The sequence below is a fragment of the Megalops cyprinoides genome, chromosome 15, assembly GCF_013368585.1.
Source record: "Megalops cyprinoides isolate fMegCyp1 chromosome 15, fMegCyp1.pri, whole genome shotgun sequence".
Taxonomy (NCBI): domain Eukaryota; kingdom Metazoa; phylum Chordata; class Actinopteri; order Elopiformes; family Megalopidae; genus Megalops; species Megalops cyprinoides.
The window spans coordinates 23,543,204-23,558,790 of record NC_050597.1 but is presented as its reverse complement, the minus strand read 5'-3'; the positions used below and the strand labels follow the sequence as shown (position 1 = coordinate 23,558,790).

Sequence of the window (15,587 nt, the reverse complement as noted above, 5' to 3'; positions counted from 1 at the left end):
TATTCAATGAACCCGCCGTCCTAATCAGCGGCTCCCATTATGGCCATTAGTGAGAGACATGAGAGGTCACAGTTGCCCTGTGTGACCATGCGGCCAGTAATGACCTTTTCCTACATAATGATTCATTTGAAGAGAAATGTCTCCGGGTTACTTTTGGATTTCCACGCTGTGATGCCATAACAACCAGACATTTTTAATCAAGAGGTAATGATACAGGTAATTACCTAGGCACAGTGATGTGAGGTGGCCAAGCTTGGTGCTGCTTCATTGAACTTTCACCATGATAACTTTTATAATGATGCGTGGCGTGGCTTATTTGCTTAACAGATAATCCTTCTCTTACCCCCGACTTCTCTGACAGTGAAGGACGTGACACTTTGCATATGACCCGTTCTTGCTTTGGATGTCAACCTGGACTTGATATAATGTTTAAACAACCTTGTTTGAGCAGCCTGCCAGTGTAACTACACGAGATGCACAGTCCTATCACAAAGCGAGCAATAGCGGTGGCCCATCAACAGCTCATCGGGAGTTTAAGGGAAATCTATTTCCTATGGCTGTGGGGGACAGGCTGCATGGTGTTTTGGCTGAAAGTCAATCTGCAGCTTAATCTTAAACAGTGGCCTGCTCACCATGAGTGACTTCAGTAATGATGTGGGTCTGAACAACATAGATATGACAAAATGTGTAGAGGAATAAACCCGCAAAAATGGTGCAAAGCAACACCAAGCAGACAGGTCTGCATGAACCACAGAGGTCTGAGGGAACATCAACGACACCGTGTTTTTTTTCCAAATGATATGGTCAGTACTGACCTCTCGGTGGAAATTGCTGACTATTCAACCCCCACAATACATTAGAGAAGGATATTAGTGGTGAAACAACCAACTGGAAGCACTGAGCACATTACTGACTAAAGGAAAGACTGTCTCCAAAAGCTGATTTTAATTATATACGGCTAGAGACATTACTGACCTGAGAGACCTGACTATGTGGGGGATCCGCTCTAGACATCAATAGCCACGATGAGGCCTCCTCCATTCCTGTGTCATTATCCCAATGTTTATTTGGTGACATTGGAGCAACAGATGCATATTGCTGTTACCTGGTAGGTAAATGGCTAAGATCTGATACTTTGATAATATCAGGTCTGCCCCTGCCCCAAATCACACTTACCCTCAACAAACACCCCCCCCAGCAATATTTACCCATCTCCCCATCCCCCCCATCGTGCTCGCCTGTTGCCCTGTGACTGGCGCTTAGGCCAGTTGCCCTGCGCTGGTGCGGGCGAAGCCAGCACGGCACTGGCACAGCTGCGTCTCTGCTCCGGCTCTGCTCCACCTGGCACCAGCCCACGAGCAGATGGCGCACGGACCTTTCGAATTTTCAGGGGTGTCAGTTTCCAGAACGGAGGGGCCCGCAGCCAGCACACTCGGCCCCCTGAAAATGTTATTCCTTCTGTCACTGTGCCGGGAACGCCGGCGGGGTCGGCGGAAAAAAAAAAATTCAGTTTCTTATTCCGTCTCGTGGGGCGTCCCTCATTCCAGCTGTGTTAGACTGCAAATGGAAAATGTCTCCCTTGGTGCTACCCAGCTTGTACTGTGTGACCTTAAGTCAAGGCGGGGGTATGATTCATTCTCAAAAGTGGCCATGCTGTACATATGTTATGGAGGCTGGATCTCTTTGTCTGAAAAACTTTAGTCATTTCCTTAAATGTCACAAGTACGTACATGCAGTATATTTGACTGTATGTCTGAATATGTCAAAGGAGGGGTTATGCACTCCTTGGAAGTAAGCACTCATTCTGCAAAGCAGCATTACATTACCTCCTCAGAGCAGCTCTGGGTAAATGAGATATCATACCATCATTAATCAAGCGATAAGCATTAATTAATGGTGGGGATCAGGAGACGGGGAACAAGGGAGAGAAACAAGAGGATCTGGCAGCACCCGAAAGAGGCAGTGAAGGCAGAAGAGAGGAAGAGAGGGAGAAGGGAACGAAGGTGACAAAGAACAGAAAAGGGAAGGGAGGAGAAAGAGGAGAAACAGACGGAATCGGGGATTGTTGGAGTGACACACAAGGGGAAACCCAGAACAAACATCAAGAGGGACTTGAACAATTAGAGCTTGTCATCCTTGATTAAATAAACAGGAGGGTCTTTCTAATCACTGAGCTCTGAGTGTGTTATTTATAATTCTAGCCCATTGCTCTTCCCAAGCAATTATTTGCCTGAATGCATGAATATTTTAGCACCAGGCCGACTGGAGCCAAGAAGTACACCCACTCTCCAACCACGACTATGGGGATTAGGATACACTTGTATATTAGCCTCCCCGGGACTGAAGGGTCCCAGCTAATGCATAAAATTACCGTAACGTTGCGGTTGTGTTGTGGCAATGTCATTGCACTGCTATAGTGCTGCTACAACATCGCCGTAGCCTTAAGAGTCAGTGAGGTGTACAACAGACAATCTCCCTAAGCATGGAGGGAAGCAAAGTAAAAGATATGTATGACTGGACCATCTCCAGTCCTCAGCTCCACCTATTCCTCAACACTTAATGGCAAGTGGCCAGTCAGATAGTGTCCTTGCCCCAAGAGCATGCATAGGAGCACCTGAACCTATCCTTCACTCAGTGGTGTCTCTGTGCTGTGTTACACGACACCCCTTTGTTCCACCGCCTATTGACCTGTCAGGCCATATGATCTAAACAGGATGTTAGTCTCTGGAACGTTAGACTCACCAGTCCCAGATACCCTGTTATCTGTGACCGGGGTGAAGCCATTACCAGAGCTATTACCAGACCCATTAAGCAGAGCTCCACATCCCGAGAGTGCATGCTCTCTCACCTGTGACAGACACGGGGAAATGCACCCGCGATAGACATCTGCGCTCTGACACCGCGAAGTGTGAGGGAGTCCCTGTAGCCGAGGGGAGAGGTGCCGGAGAATATGTCATCCGGCACACCGTGCACCTGCAGGCTCCTTGTCGCAAAAAACAGACACGCTCCTCGACGGCAGACGGCCGATGAAACTAGATCTTGCGGAATCGCCGGCCGCACCTCGATTGCCCGCATCTGCATTGAGCCTATCCAGTGTTTTCCGAAGCGCAGCTCACCAGAGGCTCTCGGGGATTACCGAGCGCTCCGGTGCCGGCCCTCTTTTATTAGTTTCACTCAGACCCCTGTGATCCTCCTGCAGCTGTTTTACAGTCTACAATCTCCTCATAAGCACTGCGGCTGAGGAGCGGGTGGGCAGAGAATGAACAGAAGGATTTAGTGTTAGCTTTTTAGTGGCATTTGGGGAAAGCAGCGTGGAGACAAACACCCTTTTTAATTAAGTTGTGACGGCGGCCGTTTCTCCGATGAAGACGGGGCTGGGGGGAACCCGCGAATGCAAGGAAAGGGTAGAGTAGCGGAAGATATGGTCAGCGAGGCATGGGGGGGGGGTGTCTTGGTCCCCTGGGAGCACAGCTGCACCTGGGGGAAAAGGAGGACTGCATGCGGGGGCCGCACGGCCCTCACGAATGCGCTGGAAATTCAGACCGATCCCCTGCTTTAATGTAATTCAGCCAAGAGGCACTCACAACCCCCTCGCCTCCTCACTCCATACATGTACAAACACAGGGGGCCATATCGATTGAGCAATCATGTGCCCTGCGCTTTAATCAGCCTGACAGGTCAGCTGACGGCACTGGTGCAAGGAGAAGGTAGGATCCCACTGCTACTCTCACAAGCCTGCCTCAGTCCCGGTAAATCTGTAGCCTTTATTCACTCACTCTTTGTCTTTTAATGGACTCAGTTTATTCAACACATTACGGCAGAAATGGTCTGATGCAAATTAGGGGTTTTGCAAATTGTGGTTTTTGCCTGACCATGTGTAAGCTTTCTCCTGTGCCCCTAGTCAGAGATGATGGCTGGTCCAGTGGATTCCATGCAGCTTAATGACGGAGAGACTAACCTTGAGACCAAGGAGGGAGTACAGTTTCGTTAACAGACCTGGAGCGGTTCCTCGGGAAGTAAATAATGTATTCTGAAGGCAAAGTTGCTGGAGGCATCGGTCCAGGTGCCCTTCAGTGTGAAGGGAGCTATCTGCATCCCCTAACAGGGATTTTGGGGTGGGCCACATGTATTAGCCAGATGCAGCCAGATATGCCCAAAATATCCCCGCACTGCTAGCTCCTGGAGAGAAATAACCCAGTAGTAGGAAACTTACATGTGGAATTTTCAGGAGAGAGTTCTTGAAAGTCACAAGAATTGAAGAGTTCATTCAGGGGCAGAGAATGAGGTCTGAGCAATATCAAATGGCACAAAAAATGTCAGTGTGGGGTCATTAGTGTGGGCATTGGGGAAACAAACATGGAGAAACAGCCCTGTTTAATTGGAGAATTGAAGGCACAGCCCTCTGACTAAAACCATCTCTGAACAGACGATTTGACCCTTGCATGGGTCTCCATTGATCATCAGCAACATCACCAGTCGGATCCCCGTGGCACCGGAGAGAACTGTGCTAGGTGGGAACAGCGCAGTTGTCACCCAGCAGAGTGGTAATGGAGGTGTTCATAACAGATTTGTCCTGTGGGAGTGTGATTTTAAGCAATGTTTTTTTTCTCCCTAATTGAAAAGAGCTCAAAAACAAGGCCCAGAGGAGAGGATTAAAGTGTGGGGAAAACATGTGTTCACTAATGACCACAAAAAAAAGCGTTCATTCCCCCTCTCTCACCATAGCGGGCCGTTTCTTCGCACCCTCTGCCCCAGCCAAAACAATCACCCACCCCATCCGTCAACACTTCTGTATCCCCAACCTGTTCTCTGCCTGGCACCTTAGCACAGAATCCCCAGGTGGCCCCTAGATTATTTATTAGCATTTGATAGGCAGGCCAAGAGAACATCTGTTGTTTGCTTTATGCAAATGATGCACTCCTTGCAGCGCAAGAAGAATGCAGGACTTCATAAAGTGCAAAAACAATGTTTCTCAACGTGGTCCAATTCCCCCTCAGATTGGACCACCGAGAACTGCTTCATGAAGAGAGAGCAGGGAGTTGGATGCGGTGACAGCTTGACTGTGCAGCAAGACACAGCTGGCAGCCAGGACTGGGAGCCCCAGAAACCTTGTCTTATGGACCCGGGTGGACCCGCTTGCCCTCTGTCTGAGCCAAGTGAACAGCCTGGCTGCAGATGGAGAGGGCAGAGTGTGCGGAGAAGGCTCTACTCTTCTGCAGCCAGTCTGCGGCTGCCTCTTACTGCCAAACAGCCAGAGAGCAGCCACCTCTCTCTCCCTCCCTCCCTAGCCAGAGAGGGGCTCCAGGGGGCACGCAGAGTCACACAAACAGAAAACAACAGAAGTCTCTCACAACAACAGATGAACCTGCTGTCTGTCACAGAACGGAACACACAGTCTCTCGCAGAGCGCAACCCTCAGGCTCCCGTGGCCAAAAGGCAACAGTAGTGTTTTAAAAAAATACCAACCTGCTGTCTGTCACAAAGAGCAACATGTACTCTCCTTCAGACAAAGGGCAGTTTGCTGTCCCTCACAGACAGTTTTTCCTCCTTCCCTGGTGGCTCTGAGGGCTTCTCCATAGTGCCGGGCATGTTGGTGCCGGAGTGTTGTCAGTGAAGAGCCCATCAGTGAGGCTTGATGTCCCAGAAACTTTCCCGCAGACGCTGAAAGCACGTTCATCACCCCCTTCCCCACCCACCCCCGCGCTATCTGAAGTGGCAATCAGGTGGAAGAGGGCGAGAGCGCACATCGGTTTGATTGAGTTATCTTTTTCTAATGCACCTGTCCTTTCCCAGAGTGCACCCCTCGTACCTCCCCTGGTCTGTGCGTCTTGCTCATACACCCAGCAGCTGTGTGTGAGTGAGTGAGTGGACTAAAAGGTCTGTCAAGTTGTTTCCAGGCTGTTTATACAAGGCGGGTGGGGGCAGCCACAGATTGAACACAGCACACTCCCTTCTCTCACCTGACTGGAGGGCTTGCAAAATGTATTGCTTCTCCAGATAAGCTCAAATCGATCTCAAATTACAATTACACGCACAGTATGCTGTATGGTTACTTGTATGCTAAATTACAGCATAATGATAAAGCATGGATCGTTTTAAAGCGGACGACCCTACTCCTACGCCTCTTAAGCCATAAGTGCTTATTGATCGATGGACTGCAGTGATTAACCACGAGATGCATGCAAATACCCGCTCCCTGTCCCCGTGGAGGCACAGTGTCTGCAGCCGCAGATATGACATGGTTTTTACGTTTCTCTAAGGAGCAGGAGACCCGACAGGAGCTTTTCAGCTCCTGATGGATCATTTGAGCGATTGATGGCTTTACGCTAGTTGGAGGGAGACAGACACACAAAGACAAATCATTTTCGCTCCAGAAGCGTTTGTCTGCGTGCCGTTGCCGCGGCTGGGAACGGCTGGTGAATCATGCCTTTTTTATCCATTGTCATCAAATCTTGGTATCGCTGATTGTTTCTGAAAACGCTCGCTTGCTTTGTGCTGCAACGATGAATCAACTCGCAAACAGTGCTCTCGCAAGCATTCTCTGGTGTTATTACTGTCTCAAAAGGTAACATTTCTGCAAAGATTTATTGAGCAAACAAAATGGAATTTTGTAGGGAAGGAGGAGAAACAAACAAATGCACATTCTCCCCGTGTTCTTGCAAGCGGTGTAATTAATTTAGAAACACACAACGGAGACTGAGTGGTTCTTTGTGTGCCCGCCTCCCGTCTTCAGCGCGACTCACATGGAGTCGGAGCACTCAAAACACCTCGCGCCTGCCGTTGCCATGAGAACCTGCCCAGCTCCGGACTCCAGTTTGCACACGCGCGCGCACACGCACGGTGAGTGTGTGGTATTTACCGCTGCGCTTACACACGGCCACAAATAATTGTGTGCGGGAGCTTTCTCCCCTTCTCCACTGTGTTGCTGAATATAAATGATCACATTTCATTTGTGGCTAATAAGAATCCATCAACACGCAATTATGCTCCGTTTGTTGATCCTGGGCGAGTGATTAGATGTGTTTTTACATAAATAACATCATGTCTCTAATCTGACTACGGTGATGAACGGGCCGGGACGCATATCACTCCGTCTGCGTCGGGGCTGTGGTCTTTCCCGCTTTAATAAACACAGAGCGATAGGGCCTTCAGAAATGGTTATGTTGTTAAGATTGCCCGGCAGACTTCAATCACTCACTCCAATGGCGGCAAACACCTTTCCTCGTTCCACTGAAAGATTTATCGTGATCATTTCCCCCCCTCCAGAGTCACTCAACAATTCGGCTATTAATATCGGTGCTCACGTTTTCATCTGGCGGCCGCTCAGGGGGGCGCGAGTGAAGAATGACTGTGTGTGCACCACCAAAATGACAGGAGACCCCTGTACCGCCGCGCTCCACCGCTGCCTGGATCACAACGGAAACCGCTCTCAAGGTTGGAGTGTGCCGTACGTGTCGCACCGCAGGCCACTGCTGCTGCCGGAGTCCGTGTCAATTCCGTTTCGATTCAGGAATTTAAATGCAATTCCAATAATCAAATAACAAATCTTCAAAGAAATGACGAGCAGTTTTCAAATCATTAATTGTATGTCAGTGTATTGCCTGAACTGACTGAATTGAAATGGCATTGACCCCCACCTCTGCCCGTCACAATACTGTCTCTACTTCATCCGGTTCTTGATGCTGTTGGTCATTATCAGTGCGTGCACTGTGTGTGTGTGTGTGTTGCCTCCAGTCATTGTAGAACAAAACATTTCAAAGCCCACGCTCAAGTGAAACTACAGCAAGTCCCTCACCATTCTGCCTTGGAAAGGGTTACGTTATCAAGGTCCTGTAAATTGGTATATTGTGTGTAAACACAACTGAGAGAAGAGAAATTAATTACCCTCTGGTGACCTGGTTCAGGTGCATACATACCATTATTGATACTAAAGCTCCCAGGCATTATATGACCTAAATTAGAAATTGGAGGATTTGTCCTGTATTTTTGTCATCACTTTGATTACAATATTCCACTGTAATAACTGAGCTACTATGTGGTCATATAAAACTTTTGCCAAGTTACCTTAGGGCAAGATGGTGCCTGTCCTTAATCTTGGTGTTCAGTTGATTCCTTCACCCAAACACATTTGCTCTGATTTTGTATTGTGATGCATTTGCCTGTGACACAGTACCCATGTACTGCACTGTATTGTATTCATCAGATAGAATCAATATGGTTGTATAAACCTGTTATCAACACTTCTGCAGCATCCTACCACCACTGGATCGGGCCAACTGTCAATTACACCCGAAGAGAAGAGGACTAGATGAAGATAAGATGACACACATTGCAGCTTTATTTGAGTGCAGGTAATAGCCATTTCTCTTCATTTTATGTCTGCTTTTAAAGTGCGAAGAGTGTGCACTTCAACTTGATGCCACTAAACACATGCAAAAAAAAGTCATTTTTTGAAAGATCAAAGCTGCTCTTTCCTCTATTTGTTTTGCTCATTTTTCATGGCAGGTTTGCATCAGTCTGTAATCTACAAGGCAGTCGTCTCTACTGCCGAGCCAACAGTAATCACTGGTTTGTGAGATGCTGATGTGCAGATACGCAAGTTCATTAAACCTATACTGAGGGAGGCACACTGAACATGATTTATGTTCACTGCTTTCTAACATTTTTCACAGAAGATTTCTCAGAAGCCTGTTTATCTTGTGGTTGGCTTGCAAAAAAAAACCAAACCAGATCAAACAGTTTCTCCAAAGCTGTGCACAAGCAGAGCAAAGGTCAAGGAGATTGACCTTTCCCAACCTTTTCTGATCTACCAAAAACGCAGTCCGTCTAAGGGAAAAATGGCCAATAATTCCATTTAATATCGATGAGTAGAAGAGGCTTTACAAGACCCTCAAGCTCATTACTCCATTACTCTCATACTCTCATTCTAACCAATTGGACTGCATTGTTGTGAAGATAAAAGCACTATGATTGGCTAGAATCAGTCAATCACTACTGTGTAATACTGTAACTCACTCACACAGTAATTGGCTTATTGTTATCTAAACCCCTTTATGTCCACTGCTGCCATTAAAATCAGGAAGATCAATGCTAGAATTTAAGTAACAACAAGCCAGACTCTCTTCAAACGCGGTCATTGCTTGCTCCTTCTGAACCATTTAAAAAAATATATGGCAATGTCTCCAAATTGGCTCAGAAAATAAGGGACCTTCTTCCGTGCGTGAGAGGAGCCCTGCAGCCCCAGTTTCAGTCTGGCAGTGTCATCTACCGACAATGACTGGGAGCCGACAGCAGCAGAACGAAGCCAATTTGTTACAGCTCCGGGGTAGGGATGGAGGCCAGTGTCCCCTGGTCACACCAGTCTCGGCACCTGGCAGCTCATTGGCCGCCTGCGAGTTGCTTTGATGTCAGTGGAGAAGCACCTATCCTCCAATTAGCACTCACTTCACTACGGTGCACTGTGGGGTTGGTAGCATGAAAAAGTAATTGTGCTGCTCTGTGCATTTCCCCAATCCTCCAATTAGCACCCACTTCAGCATGGTACACTATGACATTTGTAGTGGGTTAAAACAGTTGATGTGCTTGTGTAAAGAAGGACTGCATCTACCTCACCCTGCAGAGCTTGTCACAGTGAGGTGAGTCTAATGCATAATGGGAAATCCAAAAGAAAAAGGGTAAAAAGGGGTTAAAATACAAAAAGGGCAAAGCTTAGTACAGACTTTACTCAAGTCTCTTCAAGCATTTAATAGCTAATATCCAATGTTAACTCCTCTTGTTAATTTTCCCGCTGCCACTGCAAACACCACTTCAGTAATTAAAGAATGCATTCCAAAGTCATAACTACACTAGAAGAATTTCCTACAGTGGAAATGACTGATGCCGGCTTCTTACACTGGGTTTAGATTTAATATTTGTGCATAGCTAGGGGCTGAGAAACTTGCAAATGAGTCTGATGTACTGCTGCTCGGGAGATGTTCGGCAGAACAAGTAATCCTCATCTACACAGCACACGGCTCCACCCCCCCCCCCCCCCCCCACATCGCGCCGGGATGAGCGGAAGGACAGAATGAACAAACAAGAAACCAAGCCAGCGGGATTTTCGCTGAGTACAGGTTAACACCATGCTGCAGTGCACAGCGAGAGCACACACCTGCTGCTGCTTAAAACAAAGCAAAAAACGGAAAGATGACACACTACTTTTTGACAAAGAAAAATCTTTATTCTCCCAAAGAAAAAAAAAAAAGGACAAGGACGATCCATACACTGTGGCAGCTTTATCGATTGCAGGGCTTCTGAGAAACATGTCCATGACCGCCCACGCTACAGCCAGTTACATGACAATCCACACACCGTCAGAGCCAGTCACATGACACAGGGGCGGACAGGCAGGACAGTTCATGTAGTTCACTGCAACGCGACTGGCGCTCGCTCATGCACAGAGGCATTTGATGGAACTCAATGTGGTTTGCTGTGCATTAGCTTAAGCCATTTCAACCCTCCATTTAACTCTACAAGCACTGCTGAACAAACTCATTTCATACTCTGTCAGTTCTTGGCCATTAGTAAATCCAAACCTCTAAACTGCTGCAGTACACTGAGCAAAACTGAAGTCTGGCAACTGGCATTAAACCCAATCTTGAAAAGGGGAAACAACTCGGGGTAAACTGTGTGTCAGGCTATCACCAGACCACAGGATGGCATGTCTGGATTGGTCTGGCACACGGATGGCTCCACCCACTTGGTCCAGCCTCAGCCTCCTTCTTCGTTCCCACCCTCAGAGAGCTGAGATGAAGCAGTTCCCTGACATCCCTGCACACATCACCAAGGGAACTCTGTTTGACAGAGACTGGAGGTGAGGTTACTGGACGTTGCGTGAGATACCAAAGTCCAAGGGACCCCTGCGACTCCTCTGATGCAAGTCCAAAGCAAACGACGGCCTTTACAGGGCTGGTCGGCACACTCCCTTCCTCTCACCTGGGAGGCACGTCACACCTGGTCAAGGCCGAGAGGAGAGGAGCCGCTTGTGAGATGGGTCTGTCCTCGCCCTCTGCTGATGTTCACAGGAGAGTATTGGAAGTGCTCTGGAAGATTCACAGGGCACCTCTGTGTCACATGGATAATAATGACATAGAGGTGGAAACAAGGTGCAGGTGTCAGGAGCCACTGACTCCGACTCCTGCAGTTGTATGCAGTCTGTGTTCTGTGGGTAAAAACATTGATTATTCCTATGGCGGAGAGGTAAGCAGACAGGCAGGGTTCACTTGCGGGGCTGTGCTGCGATGTACAGAGCTATCAGGCAGTACAAGGTGCCGCCGACGGTCAGGGCCATGGTGGTGCGGTACAGAAGCCTGTCCGGGACACCCCTCTTCAGGTGGACGGGCAGGCCATCTGACGTCTGCAGAGGGGCGAAGGGTGAGAGCTTTAAAACGAATACCCTCAGAAGTATGGGGATTCCAATCAAATTCAATCAAATTGTCTTTTAATTTCATGTAATATATTTTATCTATTATAAAGCATTTCCTTGTTTTAAAGCTGTGAGTGTGATCAATCATTATCAGACAGCATTAAAAAGAGATAGCCCTCTGTGATCACTGGACAGTAATTGGAGGTAATGGTGAAATGTAAGAATTATAGTTACTAGTTCATCACTGCACAGAGGGCTGGCTGTGTTTGATCGTACTTTAAGATAGGATCTCATACCTGGAAGAACCTCTGCAGGTCTGGGACTTTGTTGATGCCCATATACTCTGCCATGGACCCAGACTCGGCCACCACTTTGGTTGGGGTGGCAAAGATCATGGTGGGAGGTTCCACCGGGACTGCAGGTCTCAAGCCCTAAGGAGACAGAGAACCTCAGAATCTGAGTCTACATGGAAAGGATACAGTCCCAAGATACAGATGCAGTACGAAGCATCTACACATTCATACACATTCACTTTCACAGGCATATGCGTGTCTCTCTCTCACACTCACACACATACACACACACACACGCACGCACAAAATGCTCAAACACAGACAGACCCAGATGGTACATCTGATGCTTTGCTTGAACAGTGTTCTTCTGCAGGAATCTTGTGATAAAAGATACAGTGGGTTTGCTGTAGATGCAGACAGAAGGCTTACTTCTGTATTCTGACTGGACACAGCCAGAAGAGACTCAAAAGCAGATTTGTTATCTACCTTATCTAACATGTCCACTCTTTTCCTGCAGTCCTTTGAAACTGAAGCTTTGCAGGTTATGCCATGGTTTTGCTCTAGAGGAAACATCCTTATGACCTATCATATGTCATTCTCCACAGCGGTACAATTCTTCCTCACAACACTGAATACCATCACAGTTTCCAGTCATAGATATGTCCTTGAAGCAGAAAACAGAGCCCAGATAGCACTGAAGGTCAGTGTGTGTCCCAATTACAGCTCTGTGATCTGACCTCTCTCCAATTCCCTAAGGTTAGCTAATAGCCCATTTTACACAGGGACACAAGGTCACCTCAGCCACACTCAATCTACCTTTACTAGCCCAGGTCATTGAGCACCACGAGGGGTCTGAACAAAGTGAGAGGAATCAGTTTTCTTCTCAGTCCTTCTGCTTTTAGTGAACTGGTTCTCTCCAGTGGGATAGAGGGTTATTAAGGTCAGAGCTCTGTGTACTGACCATAAGCCAAGGACAATATACAGTCACACAGCACTGAGACAAAGTAAACAAGGTTTCTCGCCTAACGTTACTGACCTCCACCGGGTTATACCAGTTGTTTTATTTACAGGATAAATTAGCTGGGTGGACAGTCATTAGGTTGTTACTCCTAACTTTCTGACAAACTGATACAAGATTGTATTTGTTAGCTGGATCACAAAAAGGTGGATGAAACAGCATTATTTTCACACCGTTCCCAGTCAGCCAGACTGATTTCGAGTTGACGTATCAAGCGTTAGCTGCACAGCTAAGTAGCTAGGTAGGTACACCTAGCAAGTTACCTATCGTGTTAACTAAAGTTACTGGTTATGTCGCTTGGCATCTCTAAATAGCAAATTAGCTGTCCAACCTGTCTGAATGGGATAGTGTTTATTAATAAAATGTGGCTAGCACTGGCTAGGATATTCAGCCGAGGCTATCATCAGTTTCAACAGTCTAGGTATTTAGCTAGCTGGGAGGTTAAAACCATGCATAAATGATAGACAGCATTAAGTATCTTTATGTTTACGTTATGATTTAATTGTAAAGAAGTTCGCTAGTTGCACAGTTGGGTAACTAGCTCGCTAATACTTGCGCAATATGAAGCCGGCAGTGTCCCGCATCCTTGCTTTAGGTAATTTCAATATGGGAATTACTGAAGGTCATAATCTACAGTCCCATAAAGTTCGCATAAAGGATGTCCTTTTATTACTTACCTGGGGGCTGTAGGCGGTCGACGGTGCCGAACCCGTCAGTCTTTGTGTAAATCCACTAAACTTGTAATACATTTTATCTGAGAAAAATATTAAATTTATGCGGCGACTCCTGCCACACGTCTCATAAGCTCAGCACCCGGCAAAAGGGAGGGCCTAGGCATTTTGTCACGGGGTGGTGACGTAAAAAGACGACTCTTTATTGCCTGATTAAAAATACATTTGAGGTATACCATTTTGTCGTTTAATTAATTATTCCGATTTATTCATTATTCGTTATTTGAAATGTAGAATTTTTATCTTTTAAAAATACATTTCCAGGCCAAATATTTTGCCTTTCCTTCGCGAAGAGGCTACCTTGTGGAGCACACCGACAGGTCGTGGAGCACTTGGCAGGACAGCAGAGTTGTGTAAGTAAGAAAAGCCAGCTACCGGCTTCTAAGATTCAATGATTGGGTCTGTGCCGGTCAGCTGGAAATGTTTTGCTTTGAGTAGTTCCTTTGAAAAGCCAGTGTTACAGAGGGACATATCATATCATACTGATAACATATCAGTTTGTGTTAGGGACACATCTAATGTCCATTTCAATGTATCCCAGTCGTTTTAAAATGCATTCATTAGCAGATCACTTTCACAACAATATGTGGCGTATCTTTATGTTGAAAAGGTGTTTGCATGCAAAGGTAAGCCAGAAACGTGCACTTGAGAACCACTTAAGAACTTGTTCCTTTACAAAAAATAAAAATAAAATACTAATTGTTAACTAATATGTATACTCATATTAATTTATATAAATAACTATTAATGTACTGCTTATATTAATTATATTAATTAAATAATTATATATAATATACCCATTTAATCAGTGTGCAAACAAGAAATATTCATAATGTGGTATACATTATGCAAGAAAGAACAAGAGTAAAATGCCTGGGGGATGTTATGTTTGTATTAAGTGAACACTTTGGGGTTGCACTGGATCACAGTAAGGTGACTGTAAGAATTTAACATGTTTTCAGTGTACGAATTTATGAAATGGTATACACTTAGGGGGCATCAATTCACATGCAAATTAAGCCAGAACAGTGTTTCTTGTTCCTGTCTAGGGGTGGGTGTGTGAGGTCACCAAAAATCCTGAGTGATGAAAATGGCTAGGAGGCTGTGACCAGAAACAGACTTGAATTTGTAAGTGTTAAGTGTAATATTTTTAACATTTTTTCTGGTCTTCCAGTTCAAGTGTTGATTTCCTAATTGGAGCTAATAGCTGAGCAGGTATTTGAATCACCTGTCCTGCCAGGAGCCAGTAAGGTCCATAGGGCCATAGGTGTCCAGGATGAGGGGTGGATGGTGCTGGTGTCAGTGGGCCATGCTTCTTCAGACAGTGTGGAGCTTGTCAACCCAACAGGGCATGCATTTCCAATAAACATCATTGCAATGCCATAAATTTAAAAGTGTCCACTATTTTAAAAGGCAGAAGCCTTTCCCCAGGGCACTTTAATGAGTTTTTCATTATTGATTCCTAATCTATGATGCAAACTCAAATTGAGAGTTGGGGACAAATTAGATGGTTGGGGGCTCTCTACAAGACTCAGAGTAACTCCACCTCTGAGTTGCAGCTGAGTGCTGGATGGGTCCATAGATACATCACTCACAAGATACTGTTCATATGTTACCAGGCAACCATCATCCCACATGCAGTCACAGAGATAAGTAAATTGCAGAATGCAGATGCACATTGTTACATCCACTATTTAGGGTTCATACTATGACAGAATTTAAATTGGAAAATAAATTACAGAAGCATTGCTTGAGAATACTTTTTATTATTCATATTCAAGTATTTTAGCCATAAAGCAATTCTATCTGGAAACGTAAGCTCTATATAAAATAGATGTTTTATAAAATTAAAAACTATAGATATTTTGTGATAAAGAAGAAAAGGGTTTCTGCTTAAATTGCAGTCACATTTCACAACATAGATTCAGTACACATATAATAATCAGGTTTCTATTGAAGCAGAATAATTACTAGAAATATCCACAAAAAGCATTTTAGAACATTTTTACAACAGTTTACAGACATTAGAGGGTGGGTACAACGATTAAAATCCGTTGGTTTAGCAGCACTCTGCCACAAACACAGCCTGTGAAGTCTGTTTTGGTTTATACACACAAAATGATTGTTCTGTAGAGTCAATA

General features: G+C 45.9%; 1 protein-coding gene across 1 annotated transcript; it reads right to left on the bottom strand.

Moving 5' to 3' along the window:
- Positions 1-10,287: 10,287 nt before the first annotated feature.
- Positions 10,288-13,534, bottom strand: LOC118790092 (cytochrome c oxidase subunit 7A-related protein, mitochondrial). Its single transcript, XM_036546908.1, has 3 exons — positions 13,393-13,534; positions 11,701-11,835; positions 10,288-11,395 (listed from the first exon to the last, which is right to left on the bottom strand). Exons 1-3 carry the CDS (start codon positions 13,462-13,464, stop codon positions 11,258-11,260), a joined length of 345 nt encoding a protein of 114 aa, XP_036402801.1. The 5' UTR covers positions 13,465-13,534; the 3' UTR covers positions 10,288-11,257.
- Positions 13,535-15,587: the final 2,053 nt, after the last annotated feature.